Source organism: Embiotoca jacksoni, unplaced genomic scaffold, assembly GCF_022577435.1.
Source record: "Embiotoca jacksoni isolate LCO1_2020_lvr unplaced genomic scaffold, fEmbJac1.0.p SCAF_30, whole genome shotgun sequence".
Classification (NCBI taxonomy): domain Eukaryota; kingdom Metazoa; phylum Chordata; class Actinopteri; family Embiotocidae; genus Embiotoca; species Embiotoca jacksoni.
The window spans coordinates 680,239-706,793 of NW_027185382.1; the positions used below are offsets into that span (position 1 = coordinate 680,239).

General features: G+C 42.1%; 1 protein-coding gene across 2 annotated transcripts in view; it reads left to right on the top strand.

Annotated features, from left to right (window-relative positions):
- Positions 1-10,876: 10,876 nt before the first annotated feature.
- LOC138207070 (activin receptor type-2A-like) overlaps positions 10,877-26,555 on the top strand; it is a 36,422-nt gene continuing 20,743 nt past the window's right edge. For both annotated transcript variants that reach the window (XM_069164082.1, XM_069164083.1), the window contains exon 1: positions 10,877-11,862. In XM_069164082.1, coding sequence (XP_069020183.1) covers positions 11,808-11,862 — 55 coding nt within the window. In that variant the 5' untranslated portion in view covers positions 10,877-11,807. The remainder of the gene's footprint in view (positions 11,863-26,555) is intronic.

Here is a 26,555-nt window from a genome sequence, read left to right on the forward strand (position 1 = left end):
ATCAGATTACTGTGGAAAAAACGTCCTTAATGGCTTCTTGAATCGTCTAAGTTTAATAGCGTGTGACCCGTTTCAGGAAATGCCAGGGCAGCTGGGAGATCCTGTGGAGATAAGTGGCGCCAACGGCAGCGCTGATGTCACTGTCGCTGGACTGAGAACTCTCCCTACCTCCCTCCTTTCACCGCCGAGGAGTTCAGTTCAAAAACAAGGTAAAGCTACTCCTTCCACACAACAAAATCATTATGGAAGTGCAGTTGAGTGAGAAGCAGCCAATTCTTGCTTATGAAATACTGTACCAGTTTACTTTTAGCCAAGTTGAGATATTTGGCATTTTTTGTTTGATATAAACATAAACAGCCCTAATCAACTGACAAGGGGTCAGAAGAAAAAGCTCATGGGTCACAAAATTATTAAACGGACAGGAAAAAAAAAAAAAAAAAAAAAAGTTTTTCTCTCTTTACTAGTACATTTTTAGTCACTCAGTAATTATCTTATCGCTGCTTCGCTGTGATGTTTGACCTTCGCTGTGCAAAGTGATGAATGTGAGCTGAAGTGTGTTCTAACATTCATCTGCTGAACTTTCAGTCTGAACTGAACACATGCACACACAAGCACAATTTTCACAAACCGTTGTCCAGCTCGCAAAATACACAATTGTGATGAAGAAACCTAACGGCTATTAAAACTAATGACATCCACATTAGCCTCAGCTGCACTTTAGAGTTAGCAAATGCTGCCATGCTAAACTAAGATGAGCCTGAGCTCATTGTTCTTATATACACTCAACAGACTTAAGTGTGCGTTAAATTAAGGATGAAAATAGGGCATAGATTGAGATTTTGCAAGTCGTCTGATATTGTCTCATAATATACATTGAAGCGTTGCCTGTCTTTGGACATAGTTGAAAGAAATTGTTCATCTCTCGGACAAAAAAACAAATATAGTTCAGCGTGGAGACGATGTTATTCTCGCGCATAAAAAAAATGAATATGTAAATATGACCGTATATAGTAGTACAGGTGAGCGGTGTGTGTATGCAGAGGCCATGTTATTGCCTGTGTTCCTCCCACATGGGGCCCTAGTGAATTGTGGGAGTAGTGGGTGGCAGAACCCAGCCATCTGCTGCAGGAGAAGCGCTATGATTTATCTGGGGAGAGAAAGGGTGAGGCAAACAACACAGACAAAGTGAGAGACGGAGGAAGACAAAGGTCCAGACAGCAGGCGCTTGTCTCATATTCAGGCTGGTGCAGAACACAGCTGAGCATTTGTTAGCTTTTGTATTTGACTTTTTTTTTTTACCAATTTCTGGGGGACTTTGTCACTTTTAAGACTTAATTTGCTAGTTCACGTTGCAGAGAAAGATTGTGAGGGTGAAGCAGCCAACAGAGATGCATCTTACTCCTTTTTGTGCTTTAAAAAAAAAAGAAAAAAAATTACCTGCTTGTGATTCAGAAGGTGTAAAAAAAATAAAAAAAAATAAAAAAAAAAAAGCACAAAACAAACAGGGACAAGTAGAAAAAGAGGGAGAGGGAGAGAGACGGGAGGTCCTTGGCAGAGCCTTGTACAGCTGTTGAGTGCTGTCACACTGTTCCACAAGGCCAGAACTATTATCTCTGACCGAGTGCACACACAGCACTTTGAATCAACCTCGGCACCGTGTGATTGGATACAAACAGGAGGCAGTAATTCATCCCTTTTTAGTCGTGTAAACATGGTCACTTAGTTTCTCATGACAAGTGGATGTCAAATGAAGTCCAGGCTGAGGACCAAGTCTCTGTAATACAACAGCTACACTTGGGCATGTTGGCTCATACAGCCACTCAGCCGCTGTATACACGAGGGCATTAGTTGCATGTGTGGGTAACACTTTTTTTTTACTCCAAAAAGCTTTTTGAATGACTATCAAAACATTTTTCAATAAAACCCAGTGAGTTAGATTCAGTTTTCTGCAGTAGGTATACATGCCAAAATTTAAAACAGTTCTAATGAGTTGATCAATTCCTCTTTAAAAACTCGTACCACACTTTCTCTCCTCTTCTGCTCGCATTGGCACAAGATCCACTGCACCTGTTGGATGCAAGGTGACAAAGTCAGGTTTTGCAAGCGTGACCGGAAGACATGAAATTTAACCTGAGATGAAGGATAAAGCCCAGACAACATTTTAAAAGGTTCAACTTCCTTGAATGCATTACACCCAGCAAAAGCCTGCAACAACAATATTAAAAACCCACAAGCATTAAACCCACTCAACATTAGTAAGTTCAGGCTTCTCATCTGTCAAAGAGGTCCACCAAGCTGAGAGAGAGTTTAGGGGGAAGGCCCCTAAAACCAAATATGAAAGGAGCAGTTAAGTTGTAAAGAAACTAAAAACATAAGTGCAGGGTGCAAACACGGCAAACATCACGCACCTGTGCAGTGGATGACAAGTGGTCATCCTTTTTACAAGGCCCCAGCTCTAAAAAGGCACGCAACCTCCCGCTTCCTGGATCCAGCCCTGGCCTAGAACACAGAAATATCAGTGTGGGTACATGGACATTTAAAAAAAAAAAAAAAAAAAAAAAACAGAAGAAATTCCAAATTCCCCAAAAAACTACAGGCAAAACAGCAGTCAGCATGCTCCATACAAAATGAGAGAAACTATCAGCTACTGGCCAAAACACTACATAAGTAGTAAAAACAGGGTTTGAAAAGATATTACCATCAGCCATACAGTGGTTTAAATCAGTTCTCACTTGAGGCTGGGATGAACAGGCAGTCACAACAACCCTGGATGTGAGCTGGCAGCTGACTGATAAACCTGGCATACAACATTAAAACAAATCAGTCAAACTTCAAGTTATTAAAAAAAAAAAAAAAAAAAAAAGTGCCCCTGTACACAAACAATTCACAACAGCAGTATCACATCACTCACCATCAGCAAGAGGAGCCAAAGTTTGTCAAGTATATGTAGTAGAGCCTAAATGAGCTACACATGATGTCGATTGGGAGCTGATCAGGCTCACTTAAGATGGGCTTGCCTTTAAGGTGGACCAGCTCACCCTACTACAAAATAAATGAAAAAGCTTCATGTGATCAGTGTGTATTATATTCTGACGTACAATAATGTGAGAGTGAATTTTGTTCCACTTACTGTTTTATCTAGAAAGCTAATCTTGTATTTTTAGATCAAACAAACAGCAGCGGGCTACATACGTCCAGTCCAACTGCTTTAAATAGACTTTTTCATGATCCCTCCCTTCATATGAAGGAAGAAAGATGCTCTGAAAAAGCTATTTCATTGTGTTCAAACAGTTCAAACACAAAGAAACCGAGATCAAACATGTGTATCTCATCTCTTCTGTGTCTAAAAACAATGTGAAACCAGTTACATCATTATGTTACATGTTGACCTCTGAAAGGAAACCCACCATGATGCAGTCTCTAATCGTGGCAGGGTCTCGTCACATCGTCTAGTTTTAGAAAACGCTGCTGCGGCAGAGAACAAAAATAAGTAAAGAGGAGCTTCAGTCAGCCTGAGACCGGCCAGTAATGATTTCATATATGTGTCCAGGCTGACCTTAGGTGATCTTGCGTACGAGCGTCACATTAGGTAATAGCTCGGGCCCCACATCAAAAAGTAAGTCCTTCTCTCAGCAAAGAACATTTTGCTGTGTCAAAACTGAATATGAAAATAATAACGATTCAAGAGCTGACTCTGTAGACCTGTGCAGTGAAAGTTTTTGGTATGTCAGACGTTTAGATTCTTATTCATCACCACTACCATCAGAGAGACCTCTGATCATCCCAGATTCATAACCAGAGTCACAATGATCCACCTTCAGCCACAGGAAGGTAGTGTGGCCCCCACAGAGCACGCATCTCAAAATCATGGAGTCAGACTGGGATTACCTGAAGAGACAGAAGACCCCGAGACAGACTGAATCCACAGACGAACTCTGGATGTCTGCAACAACCTGCCTGACAAGTACCTTAAAAAAGTGTGTGCAGGTGTATCGAAGAGAACTGGGAAAGTTTGCTCACAGTGCACTTTACATGAAGTTTAGACAGGTATGAATTAATTTGGTGGGCAAAATCAGAGAATGGAGGCATTACCAGCTGAGACAGAGACTCAGCTTTGTTAGAAATTAAGTTAAATTTTGACATGTCTGTCAGAAATCTTTTCTTTTAAAATGTTGCCTTGGACCCATAGTAAGCCAACACAGTATGCAGTGAAAGTCGAACAGACTCTTTTCACAGCACAAACTTTGACTTGTCAGACGCAGACGTACCTAATAACTTTATTAATTGCCTCTTCGCAGTTACTCCTGGTACAGAACCGTGGTTATTGTTCCACCTGTGCTTTGCCTGCCACCACGCAAGAACCAGAATGTTCACTGTGAACCAAAGTCTTCAGGAGACAGCGAGACTTTTGACAAAGAGGAGTGTCAACACAGCAGGTGAGTTTTTAAACTCCCAATTTTTTTTTAAAATAGTTTCATAATATTATTTCAGTAAAACAAAACTTTGCTCCCACTTACTTTTTTAATTCAGATGTAACAGAACTTAAGGCTCTTCATTGAGCATCATCAGCAGATTATAAAACCACTCCCAGTGGGGATAACCTTCATGTTTACAATTTAATCACCAGAAAATGGCAGAAAAGGTAATGTGGTTATGACATCTTAAGAGCATCCTTTTAGATGAAGTGGTACAAATATTGAGTTTTACATCAAAAAGTAGTTTAACTAACTTAAGTCCTTGTAAACCAACCAGCCCTTCATGCATGCACATCACCTGCACAGTTGCCCTCCTGAACGTTGGCAACAACTTAGCTATAAAGGTTTTGGGGTGTTGAGTTACATTCCCCAAATATCACGGCCTCATTGTGCGATTGCATAAGAGTCACGTCATGCCCGAAGCATGGGCCGCCTCAGCTTTACCGCTGTTATTTTCAAACCAGCCTGGTCATGGTAACATGTTTTTTTGGGGGGCAGTGTGTATTAAATTTAGAACTGTCAACGCCACATCGTCAGAGAGAGAAATAAAGAAGAGAACAAATCATATTTCAGGAGAGGTAGTTTAACTGAACGATGTTCGACCGCTTGGCGACGCAGCTGCTTGGTGACTTGAAGTGACTACAAAGAAACATAATCTGGACGTCAATTCTGACTGCAAACAACTGTTTAGGGGCTAAGAATGGGAGGAAGAACAAGGAGATATACAGTATTCATCCAACAGCTTGGCAAAGGTCAAGATTTGCATATATATTCTGCTGCAGCAGGTCTTAATATGAGTGCAACTCAAAGCAGAATTAATTCAAATCATTTGATGCTAGAGCTTTAAGCCCCACAGTAAGTTTGTCCTTCGTTGACTGTATACCGTACAATGTGCATCTCTGCTGCGTGCGTCATCATCGGCTGTGGTTCAATAGGTCCATTCGGGGTACAAATATTCACTCCAGCACAAGAAGTATTGTTTATTTAAGTTTATTCAAGCACATGCTCATTTTTCAAGGCCCACATGCTTCACAGTTACACTGGTGTTTACCCAGTAGAATCACTCTCCTCCGCTTTCATTGTGCCTGATTTTCTGCTCTCAGATTGAACCCATCAACCTCTGGGGCCTAGGCGGCTCATTTGGCCCTCCAGTCAACCTGATGTTTTGAGGCTCACCCGCTGACAGCTCATGCATGTCTCGTTTTAAAAACAGTAGCTGTTACAGATCACGGCAGGCACGCTGGGGACTAAGAAGACAGCGATACCTGCCTCCATGACATAAGCGTGAACTGTCTTCAGCGATTGACGATGTAACTGTAGATTTTGTGTGTTCTTTCTAACTGCGGCTCGTTCCACGTGTGGGTCTGACCGAGAGTCCTTGAAAGCCCTTTCATCTCAGCCCTGCTCTGGAGATACATGGTTTCCACACAGTAGGCACGGCGATGAAGGCTCATTTTTAACTCGCTAATGCCTCCTCTTCTGAGGTTTGCTGTATGGGTTCATGCGAGGACAAGGAAGGCAGCTGAGTGCCAGATGAGAACGGTAATTAGGCCGGTATCCACCGGGCTTTGGTTACAGGTGCAGATCTGCCTGCAGGGATGAACAAAGCTGTCAATGGAAAAGATCATTCATGCTGAAACAACAGAAAGGACGGAGGGGGAGGTTGGCCAGCTCCCGCTACAGAGAGCCGCAGCCAAGACAAGATAAATCGCTCTGAGTGGCATCGCGACAAGCCGAAAGCAGGCGTATAAATCATTTTCCTGGGTGCTTTAAGAGCAAAAGGAGAGAGGCTTTTATTTTAGCTGTGCGTGTATACAGCTAACACCCAGCCACTGAACTACCTGCTGCCAGCATCATCTTTAATCACATGCGTTTAATTAGACAAGAGGGGCTTCTCATGTGATCCACAAGGCAGAAATGATGTAGAATTACTCTCCTGCTGAGTCGATGCTGAAGAATCTCTAAAAGGATTTAGACAGTCCTGCAGGAAATGTTACCTCAGTGTTTTTAAATATGAAAATCAAATAGTTCCTAAATGATAAATTATAGATCGTTTTTATAAAAAGACATTTTAAAAAAATGTAAAAGCTACATTTACCCGAAACTTAGAGGCTACAGTAAATTAAGAGCATTCACCTTTTCAAAATAAAATACATACGTCACCTGAAGAAGGACCTACAATTTATGTTTTTACTTATGCATCTGTTTCAGGTACCACACGTACAATTTGACGGTACTTAAGTATATAATAGTTATAAAATAATAATAATCCAGAAGGAAATGTCCCTATATTTGTTGATTTATGAAGTTCTATAAATCTTTTAGGCAGAGTACACGCACCACCTTTTTAAAGTGACCTTTTCAAGTGTCTCTGCTCCAGAGGATGTGGCCATAGAGGGATTTGAGGTTCGTATGGAAAATCCATCCATCGATCCATCATTCATGCTAAATCCTAAAGTGTCTACTTGCCCTTGCCCTTGTCCCTACACGTTATGAACACACATCACCTCTGCCCTCAGATATTAACATTTCTCCGTGTTTGCTCACAGTTTTAGATGTATTTACATCCTTTGTTGCTCTGCAATGCACTTTGTGAGCAACCTGCTTTTTGTTAAAAGCACTTTGTCGATAAATTTGACTTCCCTTGACACTCAATACTGAGTCCATTAAGCCGCAGAGCCATTGGGGCTACTCTGTGCACAAGGGCCACTGGTTCCAGTAAGGTATATCAGCTGAGCTCTCATTAGCAAGCATCATCATACGTAATTCTGGCACGTGTAATGCCATTAGAGGGGATTTGGCATCTGATAGTTGAGTAATGGGATTAGCTGGGGAATAAATCTCCAGGACCAGAACTGTTGGTCTTCCCCGCTCAAAGGAAGACAGTCAGGCACACAACCCAAACTGCCTTTTCTGCATGACTTTAATGCAAGTCATCCTCCTGTCATGGCCGAGTGCCCACTAATGTCTGATGTCCTCCTTCCATTTGAAGGCACTTTGTACCTTTTTAAGGAGTAAGCAGTGCAGTTACTGTTATTAAATGATGTGAAGCAGCTTCGCTGCAGGCCTCCTCTTCTCTATGTCAGTGTGTGGAAGAACTTTGGTTTGACTAAAGACTCTTTAGCTTTAACAGTATTGATATTCACTCTATTTTTCTGAGCCCCACTGTTTGCCAACAGCGTGTCTGAAGGGATGGCTGTCAGATTTCTGAAGTGAAAAAAAAATGAATGCTGCCCCTGCAGCAAACACGTATTTATAATCATCTTTTCTCCAACTGTAATGTGTTATAATGTTATTTTTAAACAAGTGCAACCAGTGTTGGGGCATGTGTGAAACTTTGGGCACTCTTCTCAGAACTTCATGAACTCGCTAAGTCTTAATTGACTCACACATTCAGAATTGTCGCTAGGATGTGACAGCAAACGGACTCTTCAAACGTTGTGGTGACACTTTGAAAATGAAGCTAAATGATGCCTGCAAAGCAGTGGAAGGATATACAAAGATATGACAGCGCTTGCAGCTTGAAACGTCCATGGTCTGAAATGTCAATAAAAATGGCAGTTAAGAGGGAAAGGAAAGTTCCACATAAACCTCTGTAGGGCAGAAAAGCAACAGGAGCTTCTGCATTTAGCTCCAGCACCAGGCTGCTTGCACAGCTGTTGGCTCTACTTAATCTGCATCTGCATTACATTCAAAAAAAAAAAGAGTTTTGTCTGATGTAGGCTACAGTAGATTGGACACAATGTAATTACTGTCATTTTGACTATTCTACATATGATAATGAATTTATTTTCAAAATTGCGATATACTGTATGTAGATGTTAGGGAATAAAATAACACCACGGCTAGTGTGTCATGCAAAATACAATCTCCTTCTTTTATACTACATTATCGAAAATAAAATAAAACTCATTCATTGACTGAAACGACAGTTTATACATGAGTTCATCCATCAATTTTGTCTGCTGTATTTATCTGTTTCTACTGATGTAATTTTGCTCCTTAAGAGTTCAACTCAAGTTTCATGTGTCGTTTCTGTTTCTTTAACATCTTCTCACCGTGTCATAGATCCAAAGATTCATGAAACTAAAAATACACTGACAAAATTATGGTGGTATTGATTTCAGCCACTTACATGTTGGGTACTTCTTTGCATACCAACTAATTTCATTTATGTATTTCACAATATCTGGCACTTGATTTATATTTTTGATCAAGAGTTTTCTCTCTCAGGCATAAAAACAGACTCTCAGATTACAACGCAGAGGCTAAAATTGAATCTTCAAAAAGCCTCATTGAAGAACAGAAATGTATTTAGTCCTGCAGGTGAGGAACGAGGTGATTATGCTGCTATTGTTAAAGCCAGAGTTAGTGCAGGGTTCGCCCTAAATTCCTCTAACTGAATTAGTTAATTGTTTGTGACGCAAGAAAAGAATCTGTCAATGAAGTGTAATCTGATTAAGCTCTGATTTGGTGACCATGACAAACCATGCCCACCGTGTCCTGATATTTAGGCAGAAACAAGTATTTTGATGCATGTTTCTAATATCTGTAAAACGATAAAGCTCCCCCACGTCTCCAGGACAGAGCTGGGCTGCGCTTGCTCTTTCTGGAGAGAGTTCATTTGTGATGAAAGTTTGAAATTGCTGCCAGGGGAATAACATCTACAGGAACTGAACTCCTCACCCGGCCTGTGTTAGTGCCTCGAGCTCCAACCATTAAGCTTTGTACAGGACCGTGTGTTTTGCTGAAGATGAAAGCCAACACGACAATATAGAACAGGTGACTCAGCTTCCAGCTTGGCAGAGAAATCCCCTGAGACCTTTGACCTCCTAATCGTTTAGCAGCGCTTATGGTTGGAGATCTGCTCCAAGCTATTAGAGAGATTAGTGTCACACAGATTTGGGAATGGGCCAAGCCTATATCTGTACTTCATGGTATTCTCAGCATTTATTACTGAGCACCCAACCCAAGTTGAAATCGGATACGTGACCGTATAGTAGCACATACTACAGCATCAGGCTATATGTATGTGCAGTATTTGTTGACTTACATGGAGGGGTGAGCGACATTTTATGGGCATACTCTTGATTGGAAATGGGATATGTTTTATGCTTTAAACCTCAATAAGCATCACTATAATTGGCTGTGGATGCTGTTCTAATGGTTTTTCTTTACATTTGCTGTCTAATTTGGACATAAAAAGACACATAGGCCATTGATGTTTAATATATTAAGTATGAAAATGAACACATGTAGTCTGTAGCAGAAAGTTGTTTGCAAATGTGTGACAGATTGATTTATTTGTTATTTTGAAATTATGACACTAACTATGACCGCCCGTCCTGTTTTGTAACGGCACACGCCCGAGTACAAAACAAGCAGCCTCCCCGAACAAAAACAATCCCCAGCTCGTAAAACAGTTCAATCAGGCTGGCTGGAGTGAGCCAGCTCGCTACCGGAAGTGCACTGATTCAGCTTTCTAAATTAAGGTAAACAAAACAAAAATCAACAAAACACTACTAAACATAATAAACACAAATAACTGCATATTTGGCAAAGATGTTAAAAGTTGGTCATTTTAGCCTGGAAAATTACAAACACACAAAGATTTTGTCCGTGCTCATTTCATCATGTCAGGAGCCCACATTTTTAAACTAACATATACCTGTAGTGTACCTAAAATAATAGGTCAGAAAACTAAATTTTGACACGGGGCCATAACATTAGATAGAAGTACTGGATCAGTTATTGTTGAAAATGACTAAATGAATTTGCATTTGATCAAACAACAATTTGCATTCTTTGCAACTTTATACGTCTCCAAATTTGGTGATTTTAAAATTTACATTTTTCTGATAAAGTGAAGGTTCATTTTGGTCTACAAGAACTAGATACTTGGTTCTTGCAGACCCGAAATGATATAATCTTACAGAATATAATGCATTATTGTGGATTGAACTAAATAACAGTGCACAAAGTCATTTAAACAAGCACAACCATAAATACCTACAGCATTCACATTATGTCAAAAATATCAATCCGAAAAAAACCATAATATATTATAGTAAAACACTGATAAGGAGAATTTACTACGCAGTGTGTACTTTTATAAGTAAATTTTGCTGATAATACTTACATACAGTTACTCTCGTGAGGTTTCAAATGCAGGACTTTAATTTGTAGTAGCAACGTAAAGGGCCAAAGTACCTCTTCCACCATTGACTGTAAATAATAAATTCAAACATGGGTAAAAAAAAAACCCCACAAACAAATGGGTTGTAATCTTACAAAAAAAAATAAACGCATCAGATGTTCAGATGTAATATCTTATTGTGAAAATCTTGAGCGGAAGCTCAGTGTAAGCGTTTGGGCGACTTGACACGGGCTAGTGACGCCATCTTGAAATTGTCCCGACCAGAGGAGGCGAGGAGGAGACGGACTTGGGAAGAACCAGCTCGTCCTAAACTCGATAGCTGCATGAGCTGCACGGATTAACAGGCAGCCTTAGCGCTTATTTGCCATCATATGATAGTGTTTCCACTTGTTCATTCAAGTCATTTCGACCGGGGACGGTTGTTTGGCCGACTTTGGAGAGGACCATCACACCGGGGGGTGGGGGGAGAGAGAGAGAGCCTCGTAATCGGTTGTTTCCCTGCCGGAGCGGACGGAGCTGAGGTTGTGGCCGGGCAGCCCTGCCGGACCGTCGGACGGAATATAACAACAACAATACACGTTTTGAACCTGCTGTGGAAGACGATCAGAAACGCTCATTGCGACGTGGTTTTGACATTTTTTTGCAACGACGAAGAAGGAGCTTACTGAGGAGAAGTTTGATTGGAGAGCGGAGTGCGCTTGATTTCCAGTCCGATGGATGTTAGCCCTGCCCGGCTGTGGCTCGGCTGTTTGCGCCGCTCTTCAGAAAATAACACCAACAGGCACAGGTGAACACGTCTGGTCATAACAATGCTGCAGACCTGGCAAGTACATGACAGCCCTGGCTTCAATGCCAACAAGTCGCCTTTCATTGCTTGTCTGTAAACCTGGAAATACCTCCAACCATTCCCTCCTCTTCTTCATCCTCCTCCTCTTCGTCCCTTCTTTTTTTTTTTTTTTTTTTTAGGCTTGCATTACCTGGGATATTTTGGATTTAGACTCGATCTCGATATTTTCAAGATGCCCTTTTTCCAGAGACAGTGCTCTTCGGAGCACCAAGACATTTAATTTGACTCAATTGTTTTTTATTTTTATTTTTTATTTTTGTGCTTTAAAAAAAAAAAAAAAAAAAAAAGTAATTCTCTTTCTAGTCAGAGGATCAGATTCGGATGGAAAATGGGAGACGCCACCAAACTGGCCTTCGCCGTTTTCCTCATCTCCTGCTCTTCAGGTGGGTGTGGAGGGGTTATGCATGGCTTATTGTCAGCTGTGGAGAATTCAGTGCAATGCTTAATGTTACCCTCTGCAGAGTGAAATGCATGGGTCGTTGTTGTGTGTGAAGAATGCAGTGCAATGCAATGCAACCCTGTGGGAAGGGGGGTGGGAAATCCCACACTGCCAATCTGCCTCATTATTGGTGCCCTTTCTTTGCATCCTCCAGCCTCCGTGTGTGTGGATGTACATTGTGCATGTTGCAGATGTCAGCAGTGAGCCCTAAGATGGGGCCTGGGGACCTCAAGGGGGCTCCCAGTGGGACATACCAGCACAAGTGGGGTTAGTTTAGTTTAGTTCATGAGGAAAATAGAGAGAATGATACGGGCTGTGTGTGGATGACTGTTATGTAATGTAAGTAATGACATTATTTGTCAAATTTTACATGAGATGGGGTTCATATGAAGGTTAGGTTTGCGCTGCTGGAATAACAAGTGATTAATTTGTCCAAATTAAGACGAATAACCCCATGTTGTATTTAACAATTTTATTCCAGAAAAATAAGCCCTTCAAGTCCTTTTATGTGTAATTCTGTGGTTGCTACTAAAATATAGATCAGTGGTCGACATTATTGGCTCAATCTCATGGAAAGTTTGAGTTTGACTCGGGCAGTGATGCAGGTGGGTTTAACTCTCGTTTCTGCACATTCAGTCTGTAGTATAACATATTAATGGTAAAATGTCATCGAAGCAAAGCCGTTTTCAGCACTCGCCTTGGTAAGCATCAATTATGTGTCCTCATTTCCCAAGGGTGCATTTATAATGAATGTCAGTGGGGTCAGTGAGGTGATAATTAAGAGAGAAAGGTCAACCCAGGAGTGCTGGTTTTCTTCCAGAGTGTATTGTTTTTGTGGATTTGGGTGGACTTAACAGTCAATTTATGTGTGACAGCTCTTACCCGTTTTTACTCAACATTTACTAACCTGAATATTTTCAATGAAATGTTGTCTAAACATAGATAATCAGTTTTAAACATGTTAAGTCACTGGTAGATTTTAGGTTCAATTCCAATAAATATAAACCAGGAAAACTGGTGCATGAGAGGACCTTAAAGGTCATTTCATGCTTTCAGCGTCCGCCTGGGTTCACATGACATAAATGACGTTATCTGCCCAAGTCCACAAAGGTCCGCACCGAGCACTATGTGGACGTCCGTGTGCAGCCCAAAATTTGTGACTGGGCTTGTGCCGAAAAAACTAAACGGATGATTATTTTGAAGAAAGGCAGATCCTCGCCTTTATAATTCAGCTTTAAAAGAGTGCAAGGACACGCAGATGGTGAAACCCCTCTCATTGAATAAGTCATCACCACGTCCACCACTGGAGCAATGATGTGTGGGGTCTGTTTGTAATTCGCTTCGTACCTGCTTTCCATCGATGGTGTCCACACATATTGGGAAGTTCCAGAAATCTGGTGCTATGTCTCCCCTCTGTGATTAGGACAGCACGGCAAGAAAAACTCTCTGGTGTACACAAAGCAGGCTGACCCTGAAATAAGTTTGAATGGAGCGGAGTGCATGTCTGCTGTCTGCGAAATAGAGACAAGTCTCATAAGGCTTCAGTTTTGGTGCCGCCTGGCAGAAAGGTGAGAAATAGCAAACCGGTGATTTTAACTTCCTGTTATGATTGTGTCATTTTGTGTTGTGATTGACATGAAGCTAACGCAGCCAGAGATTGCAAAAGAAATTGAAAAAAAACAAAAACATTCCTGCAGGCAGTTTTCCCTCCTGTTGCAGCAGGACTTCGATTGCTGGATTTATATTAAGCAGAGAGAAGTTTCTTTCAAAAGTTGATATTGCTTTGAGCTACTGTTTGCTTGTTTCACAACCTAAAGATATCAGTTTGGAAATAAATAATAGTGAATGGCCTGGCTTATAAAATGTTCAGTGTACATTTCTAAAAGTGGTTCCAATTAAGACTTAAGAAGTAAAAACAAAAAGTCAAATAAACTCTGGAGTTGCAGTGGAATTGTACTTGTACAGTGAGCCCTGGGGTGTCTTTGAGCATTTGAGTAGAGATTAAAAGGTTTCTCAAATACAGTAATAGTCGGGGTTGGTTCGAGTGTAAGCCAGGTGCCGTCTGTATTGCAGAGTGCAGCAGATGATTATTCCTCTCGCTCATTACTGTCTGAAGTGGGGAAATGAATGGTTCCTACTTGAGGCGGAATAATAATCCTCTATGAAATCCAAGTTGAATTGGCACAGCTCAAGACGACACCAAGAAACCTCTGATAAGGGCAGGGCACTTAGCCCAGAGTGGTTTTATTTGATGAGGCCTACTGCATCATGCCAAGAAATCAAGATAACATTAGGATATTTATTCAAAGGCAATCTGTAAAAAAATGGTAGTTTGTGTTGTTTGTCAGCTAACAACTGTGGTTATGCTCTGTTTTTTCTGTTCAAATCTAGTCCTGGTGTCAATCACGTACATTTAACCCCGAATTATTAAATATTGTTGCATTGTAAACTGTTGTCGAGACATGGCATTAGGCAAATTCATCAAACATAAAACCATTTAAAATATGAATATATTGTATACATCTAAATGTTCAGTTTTTTCAGGAATGGCATCAGTTATTCACCAATTTTAATTGATAAATAATTTCATGTTGCGTGCAGTTCATGGGATTGCTTGAACAGGATTTCGAGAGAATTAAAACCAGACGTTCTTTGCTTTTATGATATTTGTGAGGCTTTTACTTAAGAGATTCAGTTTAATGTTGCATTCAGCAGCTGCCCTGTGTTTGGATCCATACAGGCATGTCTAATGCTGCTGAAACACCCATTGGTTCAAGGTTGTCTGTCAGAGTGTTGATGTCACAGCACAGTAAATACACGTCATGTGTACGTTTTGCTACTTTGGGTTGAGTTTGAAGCTTTAAAGGGGTGTTTTACTTCCACGCAGCGGATAATGTGATGCTGCATGTTAAACCCGAGTCATCCGCTTGACAGGCGACCTCTGCCTTAGATCTCGTGTGAGCTTGAACTGCAAATTGGTAAATATTTACTGTGCTGACTTAAAGTTGCAGCACATTCAGATCCGGTGAGCTTTACTGTGAACACGAGCTGAAGGCTCAGAGAAACTTAGAGGCTGTTTCCATTTGGCTATTTCAATCCGGACATATGCGACCTGGCTGTGATCGGACCACAAGTGGCCAGCAAAAGTACAGGTGGAAACGCACTCGCGAAGCATCGAGCTGTTGATCTGTTCAGGCCACATTCGGAGGTCGCATATGTCCAGATTGATGTAGCCGAATGGAAACAGGGCCTCAGTGGTGATTAAATGTGGTGTTTCCCATCTCGTGTCAGGAACTGCAGATGTGTGTCGACACGGTCAGTTATGTGTGCTAGCGGCAAGCACGAGCTGCTGTATATTTGAATGGTTGATAACAGTAATATTTGCCCGTCATGTGACTGTTTGACCTTCTGATCGTCACATCTTTTTCTCATGAGTTGAGAAAATTTAGTGAAAATGGCGGTTTAGATTTCTGCTTGCATCCAGCGCCGAGGCTGCGAGATGGATAAATTTGGGTCTCGTGCTCTGCCTTTACATTTGGCCCCCTGTTTTGTACACTCCAGCAGTTTCACACAGACATTGATCCCCTTGCACACCAGTGTAAGGTTACATCAATATGGCGAGGATGAGCAGCTCTGGGTTTTCTTTTTCTTTTTTTATCCTCAGCAGCACAACAGATCTGATGATTCAGTTTCAGCTCTGCTACACGTCAAACTCGACTTGAAACAGTATCTGAACTCAGTCCAGGGTCTCTGTGTTCTGTCCCGTTGAACTGCACAGAGCTAACGTTTACCTGGCTGACATGCTTCTGGCAACAGATGAAGCCTCTCTGTCACCAAACACTCCCCAATACCGATGTGCTTTTTTGGCAATGCTACGTCTCTCTCAGCTCCGTTCTCAGTTTAAATTGACCTCTGACCTTCCTGTTGAGGATTGAAAGAGATCAGCGGCTATTTATACTTTTTCCTGTGATTGTCGTGGTTTTCGGGCTTCTCATCTCCAAATGTTAACTATCTTCATTCTAAATATGTAAGATATTTAATTCTTAAGGTTAAACCTTTCAGATCAGGACATTAACTCATCACTTTTTTAGTCTATATATTGTTATCAAATCAACAGTGTCATTCACAAAAGGTGACCGTTTTGCCTTACTTTTGCTCGTGAATCCCCTTATCAGCTACTCATTCAAAGAAAAATGAGGTGTTTTTGATGTTTACTTGGAAAAACCCAGAAATAATACCCAATTATTAAAACTCTGAAACCCAATAAGGACTAACGGTCCCAACAGCTGACTGAAACTATTGTTTACTCGTGCTCACTGAGCTGAATATTTACTCGTTAAATAGTTTAAAATCAGTGAAGTGCACTGAATCAATAGTTAAATCAAAGAGTGGAAAGTGAGACACTCGTTCCATCTATGAAGCTTTTAGCAGCAGTATTGACATTGTTTTAAGAGCTTTTTTGTGATGTTATTTTTCTGTATTTCTGTCTGTAAAAACAGATAACTTCCCTTATAAGTGAAAAAACAGTAAGAAGGCCAGTTTTTTTTTAAAGTCCATAAGTTTTGTACTTGTTCATTTATACCTTTTGTACAGGACTAAACCACTCTTCCTTATCATGCTGTATCTTTCTGCTGCAGCGTTTTGGATGCTTCGTACAGCGGCCGGAGGCCGGATACCAGCTCTGTCCCATTTTTTCCCCTCCTATCTATTTCTAATAAGTTCTCTTGCATTATGCATAAGGCTCCAAAAGCACAGGTGTATTTGTTAAGGCCAGATGTAGCTTCCATGTCCCATTGGGCCTAACTAGCCAGACAGCTTCCTTGCAGGGCTGTGTATCATTCTGTGCCTTAACATCATGAAAACAAAGTGCTCTACCAGTACGTGTTCACTGTGGTAAAATGTTGACCCTTGAAAGCAAGTTGCCAAACCCGGCTGGGGAAATTACAGCCCAAGACCAATCAGAGCGCTGGTTAAAATTAGCCTGTGGCCAGGTGCTTTGTGCTCGGTACACACTGTAAGCTACATGTATGGTGGCTTTCTGTGCATTTAGGTGACGCAAGTCTCTGATTGCATTTCTGCAGTGGAACACAAACTTTGGACTTGAACCGTTTTTACATTGAGTTTGAGGACAATCAAATTATAATTAAGATTAAGGAGTTTGTCACTGACTGGGCCAAAGCTTCCTCTTGTTTGTCTTCTCTTGAATAGAAGTTGTGATGATCTAGTAATCTCGGACTGGAGAAATTAATCTTCATTGATTTGCATTAGACAGGTGTTAATGAAACCAAGTAACAATGGAAAGGAAAAAGGTGCCGATGAGCTTTCCGAAGTTCAGTCAGAAACAGGTTTTCTCAGCTTGTTTATGTGTTTTCACCTTCACTGAGCCGCACTGATTATAAATCAACTTGACTGTATTTGTCGTGTGAATGGCTTGTAAGTCATGAAAGAGTTTAAACTCTTACAATGACGTTTTTAAAGATTATGAAGGCCTAAGGCCTCCTACAACACTCTCACCACATAAATGACTCTCTAAACTTTCACTACAATTAAAAGTCATCCAAACACCATAATTGCTGTCAAGGGGATTTTCTTCAGCAGCAGCGATTTGTTTCAACCTGCTCCTGGTTTCGTCGGACTGAGTATTGCCACACAGGACAATGCCGTGAAAACGCAGCACAGAGGTTGAGTAATGAGAGGAAATCGTTTGAAAGGCAGTTTAGTGTGCTGTTCTCAGGCTGACGTCATGTGATGCAGTAAATATTCGTCACTGAAAACAGGTCAAAGCAAATGTGAAGGATTATTTGCAAATGCTGTAGGCCTCTGAGTCTTTTTAGAACAGCAGTATGGAGCCAGTGAAGGGACTAAAATAACATACATATTTAATTCAGCCTTCACCTCCTTAGAGGAAGCAGAGGCACATGCTTGGAAGAAGAGTGAGGGAGATGTCTTGAGCTGCACTGTTACGGGCTAAAATGATAATTATGATTGCTCTGCCCGGTATTGTATTCATATTTGTTAACAACATAATAACATGCTTTATCTTGTTTTGCATCTTGTGGATCCAGTTGGTAGACAGTGATTTCATTGATACTTGTGATCAGTCTTTTTATACGTCTGCGTATACCTGATTAATTGTGTAGTCATAGGAGACGGGTGGGTTCGCGGGGCCGACATGAGGCCACGGTTTCCACCCTGCAACCAGAAGGTCGCGTGTTCGACATCCGCTACAGGCGTTCATCCTGTCAGCGCGTCCTTGAGCCAAAACCCTACCTGCTCAGCTTGTTGTAAGTCATGTCGGATAAGAGCATCAGCTAAAAGCCTAAAATGTAAATGTGCAGACCAAGCGTACCTCTATAATGGGAAGTCGATGAATTGCCCTTGTAACCATTAGTGAATCAAATTAAAACTAATGAGACGGAAGCTAGTGAGTCCAGGGTTGAGTAAAACAACATCACCTGGAGTGAGAGGCCTGAATTCTCTGAGATATTTGGTGATGAGCTATGGGATTCTCAGAGTGTAGCTCAACTTGGATAGCTTTTTGGATAAAACTATTCATACTGGACTATTTTATCCAGATTAACCACTTGATGTGTCGGTACCCCCAGAGATCGGTCCAGAACGGTCCTTTACTGTAATTAATGCATCCTGCAGATGTTGCTTTATGTGCATGGGAGAGTTTCAGTCTAGACAGGCTGGCTGCTCAGACGGAGAGGCCCTGCTTTGATCCTTGATTAAAAACTGTGAGCTGTACATTCATCATGCTCTTGTTTCAGGCTCTCTCAAGGGTCCTCGCCTGCTTTACGCTCCCTCCTTCCTCCTCCTCCTCCTCCTCTTCCTCTTCCTCTTCCTCTTCCTCTTCCTCTTCTTCATCCATCTCTTGCCAAGATTCCTCACTGTCATGAAGGTCGCTCTAACCTCTTATCACCAAAACCACTAAAGGTTAATGGTGTCTCGGGGACTGAGCACTGTTCGCTCGTGATATTGGGGCTTCATCATCCTGCCATTATTGTTGCTGTCACTTTGCGTTGCTATCTAATAAACCTCAAATGTCATTCAGGATGCAACTGCAGAAACATCACGTTTTACCCGACCGATAATGAACACAAATTGAGCAGAGCAAAACATAGATCCACCAGGAACGTCTGCTAAATACTGGAAAAAGAAAAGAGCTTGTCACTGCGTCTTTCTTTTTTTTTTTGACTTTGAGTACAAGGCCTTTCAGCTCCTGTAGCTGCTTTGTCTTTTGACACCACTGGCTCACTTGTAGCACCAACTTCCATCTGAAATGCCAGAGAGGTGAGGAGGGGATTTGTTCAGTCTTGAAACTCCTAATGACTGAAAGGGTTTTCTGCCCAAGTAACAGGAAAGCTTTTTGAAACGTGACTCATCATCACTGGTATTGATAAACAAAACTATAAACCCTGCAGATACCTTATGGTTATTCTCTGCATCAGGGGAGTCCAATCCTTTACTGCACCTGTAATATAATCTCCATTAAAAATACACAAGTGTTGGTGTTTTATTTTGGCTGCGGTGCCTCGTGACCGGTCCGTGTCATTAGTTTGCACTAAATATAAAAATGAGCCAGGAGTCAGCGAGGTCGTCGGACGGCTGGATGGATGAAAGAGGGGGATTTTATTGACTCTCAACATTTTATTGGTTTGCTTTGTACAAATGCGCAGCCGGCGAGAGCAAACAGTGAACATAATTGAACGTCAGACAACATGACTTGGAGGGCCACGCGAGATGACTCATAACGGAGCTGTGCATTAGTTACACACCCGCAGCAGCAGCCTGTGATCTAGTGTGGGCTAACCTTGACTAGAGTGTATTTCTGTTCACTTTTACTTCTCCAAAACTTTCTCTTTTTTTTTTTAGTTGAAGTAAAACGGCAGAATATGATGTCAGATGTTGATTACTGTGACAGAAATGGTATTATGAATTCTGCTATCATTTTTAAAGGGTTTATTGTCTTCATTACCTTGTGATGGGTGCTTTGCAGCAGTGGATTATGGGAAATCTCTCTCTCTCTCTCTCTGAACTGGACTGGACACACAAAGAACCAATCTCCTCATATATAATGTCTGACAGTCTCCTTCGCTCTGGGCCCCGCTCCCTCCTCCTCCTCCCTTTATTCTTCACTCATTGATTGCTTGTTTTATAGAAATGAATTGAAATGGCTGCGCTGCAGGCTTGGTGATATTGCTATATCACTGCAAATTCAATACACAGTTCAGCTTTAAGCCCAAGTGGCACTTAACACACCCTTCAAATAAATCCAAACAATACGAGTACGGAGGGGATCGGGAGGGAGGCAGAGGGGGTTTTGCAGATCTTTCCACAGTACCCTGCGAGAGATAATGAGGCGTTTTAAAATGCTCGTCCTGTAAAGAATGTACGGTATGCAGCGGCCAACTGCAGCCCGGTACACACGGGGCTACGCTGGCATGTGCTCCTTGTGCAAACGCCACAACCTGTGACAACTCATGGCAGAGAGACCCAGATGCTCTCCTGACCTGTCCGGCAACTGACTCCATCAGCGCTAATTGAGGCGGAGACCAATGGGCTCGGGCATACCAGCGAGGATTAAAGGGATTGGATTCAGTTGCTGAGTGCGGTGGTTTTTAATGCCCTCCCCCTCACCGCATCCCCTCCTCCCTGCCGTGGAAAGAGTGCAGTCTTTGTGACCGGCTCACACGAGCCAACCCAACCACCCCTGCCGTGTCACGACACCATCTGATTGAGCATTATCGTAGCCCTCCAGCGAGACCCTGGCTGCTCTGTAAAATGACCGTCTACTGTAAAATAGTGTCTGCCTATGGGTGTCTCTGCACAGACGAGACTGTTACCTCTCTATTCATTCAGCCGCAGCAGCAGCAAGATTACCACTGCTGCTGCAGGAAAGTCTGAATTAACGTAATTATATAACTTGTATATAACAGCTGCTCTAATTTTCCATAATTTTATGCCAAGAAAACCTCCTCTGCCCCTGGACCCACCATCTTTTCTTGAATTTTTATGATTATCAGATACTTGAGGAGGATAGCGTTCTCTCACATCTCAGAAATCCCGATTAAGCACCAACACTTAACTGCTTCATCAGTCTTTGTGCGCTGGGATTTGAGACTCAGCTGCCAGGCTCTAAAATAGTGCCCAATATACATACAGTCAGGTGGTAACCCCGCCGGGGGCCAGCGGTCTCTCCTGCTGCCCCTGGCGCCTAATGCCTGTGATAGTCAAACAGCTATAAATGGTGTAAAAAAAAAATCTTTATCCAAGGCGGCCAGGAGCTGCCCTCAAGGCAAGTAGTGGGATGCATATCTAACCGGCAGTGCCTACATTTTGGAGTCAGGGAGGAAGGATTGATGGCAGATGTGGAGAAGTATAGCTGCATTTAGTTTGTTAGGATGTATTTTTTTTTTTTTTCATATAATCTCCCAGTTACTGAGAAAATCAGCTCTCAGACCTGCAGGATTTATAATCCACCAAGCACTCGTCATCAAGTGAAGAATCTGTTTTCCCCATCCATCAGGTGAATTACAGAAAGACAGATGTAGCTTTCATATTTTCCCCCAATGAAATGCTCATCACTGTTACCTACTCGATAAACCACCTTCAGAAGAGGAGCACAACATAGGCGTGCGGTTTAGGCCTGATTTGTTTAATGCGGCAGCTCAAACCAGGCCTGACTGCTTACAAAACATTTCTGCCTGAACTGAACTTGACCTCAAAGACATGACAGTTTTGTTTTTTATCTAATATACACCGAGTCTGAACTGGACTGCCACTCTCGTGCCTCTTCATCTTCTCTCGTTCTGCAGCGCAACATTTGAAAAAACTAGTGCCGAATATGCTTTACATGGAAGACTTTTTGCAGTGAATCCGGCAAGGTGTTAACACTGCTATGATTAGACCTTTTCTACTAAATGTATGCAGATATTCACACATGCAAAAGCCATATTTAGTTGTGTCTTGAGTCAGTTATGTGGGGGACGAGTGTCAAATTGCATCAGCAGCAACAACAAGCATAGCTGGGGAGCCAAGAGGCCGGCTCAGGAGACAGCATTTTGACCTGTGGCCTCAGCCTAACTTCTTTATTCAACGCTATTCAGAAATCATTCCTCACATTTGTTTTTGGCATTGGTCGCACTGATTCTCACACAAAACCAGACCCCCAAACGACCATACATCACCTCACATCTATTTCATCTCTGCCCGGACGCAGATGATAAGTTGATCCTTAGAACAAATTCCATCATAACGAACAATCCCCACTCCTGGCAGGCGCACAAAAAAAGCCTTGATGAATGAGTTGTTTACCTACTTCAGTGCACGCAGTGCCGAGTGCAGGCCTGGCCCGCCAAAATGCCACTTCATTATGAGGCTGCAGAGCAGAGTGCAGTGCTGCCTGGCCCTGTGACCAGGCTCACAGAGGAAACTGGATATTAGTTACCATATACCTCAACAGTTGTCAGGAAAATCATGCCTGATGGACAGCTTTTCAGCCTTAAATGTCACATTTTAATGCAGTTAGAATAAATTCACGTTCCAATTTTCTGTCATTTTTGAATGTATTTAATTTTTTTCGAGCTAAGCACTTCCTGCTGCGGTGTTTCCGCACTGCATGGCCCAGAGATCAGCTGTCAGTGAAACCAGAAACGTAAAGGCATTACTTCCCATGTGACAGGAAGGAAAAGGAAAAAGATTTCCTTCAAGGATTATATATTAGAGGAGGATTATCTATTATATATTATAAGATGCAGTTGGTTTTCAAACCTGTGAGGCTAAACCTTTGCTTGTTTGGCAGATGATGACGGCAGATACTAAAACTCCTAGGGACCAAACTGTTTTTCTTTCCTGCTGCAACAAGCTCACCAACTCCTAAATTAATCAAAACTTTATCTGTTTCACCAGCCAGTTTTAGTTTTGGAGTGGAGAGTACAAAACCTCCGGGCGTTGGTTGGCCTCCTGCCAAAGTGGCTTAGTGGAAATTTCTCCCAACATTTGGCAGGTGGTTGGTGGTCATTTCCCACCCAGCATGCACCTCTGTGGCCTGGCCGCAGATCAGACCAGAACCATCTCTGCTGCGTTGCTTCTGCCTTGTAACCCTCTTGCTCTGCTAATAAAGAGACATGTGCCAGTACACAGGATCTGATGTAGCTCTCCCTTGTGATTTTAGTTTCCTCTGTGGAAGTCTGGCGTGTATTTTACATGCAAGTGTTGGTTGACATGTCATTTGAGTAAGAGTGGGAGCTGTAGCTCAGCTCGGGCTACTCACTGACTCACTAAAGGAAATATTTGGAGGAGGAATTGCTTATGATCGTATTTCACAAGTAATTGAAACGGTAATAATGCAACATTTTAGTGCAATGTCTGTTTCTGTGCTGAAAAGATGAAATTATCTTTCTGCATCTTTTGATTTAACACAGACAGCTTTCATTTCTTTGAAGGATATAGGAGGTTAAAAACATGTTTCAAAGCCGTATCTCCAGATTTATTACTTAATAATACTAACCAATAACTTAAAGCCATGTTCAGACCAAGAAATATGTCCTGGTATTTTTGTTACTGCCGTATGATTATCACCCTGAAGGCTCATTTCAAATCGTTTTAGTGGCTTTATTTCATCCCAAAATTGAAAGGAGTCAATGTAAAAGGTTAATTGGATGACTTAAATGAACCTATGTGACTTTACTTAAGCAAAACACGGTTGTAAATTTGCTCATTGCACACGGCAATGGAACATTTAAGCTCTGAGAGCTCGAATCAATTTGGCAGATATGGTTTCCTTCAGGTGAACTCGGGCCAGCAGCAAGTTAGCTGTTTGTCAGCCTTCAGGTCTTTCATAGTGCATCTCGCTATCATGGAGGAAAGCGTCACCCTCTGCATCTTTCTGCTCCCGGTGTCACAGCCTCCGCTCTATCTCTCACATTCAGGCCCTCTGAATTGCCTCCACCTAATGTGACCTCCTGGCCGCCAGACAAAAGATTGAATTTTCAATGCCGGCTGCAGATAATCAGTAATCTCCTCCAGTCGCAGCATCTCGGCCAAGTTTGCCATCTTTTCCATCTTCTTATTACACTCTCTCTAGTGAATCACATCCCCTGTTTGCAGCCTAATTGTTTTTTTTTATATTAAAAAAACAAATCCTGTCTAACAACCTTATGTGATTATTCTGCAGTCACAGGGATATCCTGTACCCCTCCACTTGGTTTCTTGTGTTTCTGGTGCTATACGAGCTGGGAGCTTAATTACTGTGGATAGCAGCTTCAGCTAAATGGCCGAAATGTAAAAATGTAAAATGTCAGAGTGAATTTTAAGAGCCACCAGTTAGCTAACGAGGGGTGAGGTAGGGTGAGAAGCAGTTTTGCAAAAAGCCCCAGCGAATTGAGAAGTGGGTCGGGTGTTTAGACGTTTTGCAGGGGCGGCATCGCTGAAATGTCCGCTGCTAAAGTAGGTCGCGGTTAACCTTGATAAATATCTTGTATGAGTGGAAGAGAGTTGCGTCTCCATGAAATTATGTGGTCATTTTTTTTCCACAAGAAGAAAGGAAATTGTGTAGGAGGAACATGCATTCTGTAATGCGATGCAGTGGTTTGACTGATCGTTCTTCTTTTGGAGGAATATTTATGAGCAAATGTTCATCGTGAGAAAGCAAAAGAGAGACGAAGCTTTGTTTCGAAGATCAATTGAACATCACAAAGTCTTTGGTTTTGCAGTTGAGTTTCTTGGACGTGTCCTCACGGTGACGCATGGCCTCTCCATTAAATAGAGGCTTTTCTTTCACATTTATCCCCACGGCCCTACCGTCCAGCACCGCCTCGCACGCAGACATTATTATCAATTAACTAGACATGTTGATTAAGACTAAATAGCATACCCCTGCTTTTAGACACTTTATTTCCCCTCTTTTATTCAGTACTTTGCTTTTACTCTTTTGTTTCCCTTGTTTTCATTCATTTATTTTGACACTCTGGCATTTTTATGTACTGTGTCATTAATTAAATATATGTTACTGGCTGAGTTGCTAAGAAAACGACCTTGCATTAGCAGCATCCATAGTCACCCAGCGCTGTTTTTCTTTCTTGATTTCTTTCTCTCCAACAAACCTTATTACGGTGAACAAAGCCTGTGCCACTCTGTGAAAATATCTTTGGGAGACAAAGAGGCCTCTCTCCTTATTGCCTGGATGGATGCTTGTGGGTGGAAGCCCTATTGTGTGTCCTTGCACAATCGCTCGTGTAGGCTCTGCACTCTGTGACATTATCCGCTTTAGTGAACTCTGAGCTCCGACTTAGTCAGAAGATTGATTTCTCTGCTTTATATCCTTCATATCCGCCATACTGCCAGGCAGCCCTTGCCCACCTTTGGCACACGGCGCTATAGGCAGCCGGCCTGTGGTGTCACCTCATTTCAGTGCGGTGATTGATTTGAGCTCTTAACACTGTATTTACAACAGAGTGCTGTATTTGCAGTTCACACGGCTCACCGCTTTTTCAGACACAGTGTAATACCTGAATGGAGATGTACTAAATGGAGCCGTTGAGGTGTTACAGCTTGCAGCGACGACAGGCTTTTTGTCTTGCCTTTTAAATTTGGGAAGTGTCACATTTAAAACCACACTGATTACTGTCACTTTACATGATGTTAGGTTGTTTTCAGAGATATACGCTTAAAGCCTTCAACTCGCAGACCCCGCAGTCAACTGAGATTCTTCTAGTTGAGTATATATGACAGTAAAGTGAATAATGTTGGGGTTTGAACTGAACTGAACTCTTTAAAAAAAAAAAAGTGGGTCATTCTTTCTCTTACTTTATCTAATTTCTCTTGCATGAGTCCTCTGGCAGCACAATTATTCGGTCTTTGTTTCCGAATAATGCTGCATACAAACAATGTTTGCTGCATTCATTGTAAGCAACCCCATGCAGAATAGAAATGCATATTCCAAGCACCGCAACGTAACGTCCATGGGGATCAGCGCTAGCATGGCTAATGCTGTTACACCAGAAGTGGCTAATGAGCTAACCTTCCGCTTTACCTCCGCATACCTCTCCATCATTAGCGCCTGCAGCTCCCACGAGGGGCAGAGAGGGGAACGATGCATTCAGCCCCATCCAGGAAGCAGAGAAATAACAGAAACCAGGCGCCGTACAGTACAATACAATAAAAGGCTGATTGGACTGCATCAACTTTCCAAGCAAACAGGGACACTGCAAATGCATTGCTCAGTCGTATGACAGTGCGGTAGGGTATGTGAGAACAGGGGCGTTCGAGGGAAACATCAAATATGTTGCCCTATCTTTCTTCGCCTTCAGCTGAGTTGCGGTTTGAAAATATCGTCTACTCCTTTTTAAAAACAAATGTTAAAACCATCATTCATCACCGGTCACATCAAAACATCTTTATTTTGTCAATTTCCTAATGTGGTTGGAACCCCACTGGAGGCAACAACAACCAAACGGCATGATGGGACATCTGAAGGTTCACACCCAGCAGTTCAGGGCAGAGTATATTGTTACCGTTACTGTCTTTAGGGTGTTTTTCTTTGCTGTACATCATGCAGCTGTATAATAATCCTGACAGGAAGCCCTGCCTTTTCAACAACTCTTCTTCACACCTAATCTCCGCCGCAGATGG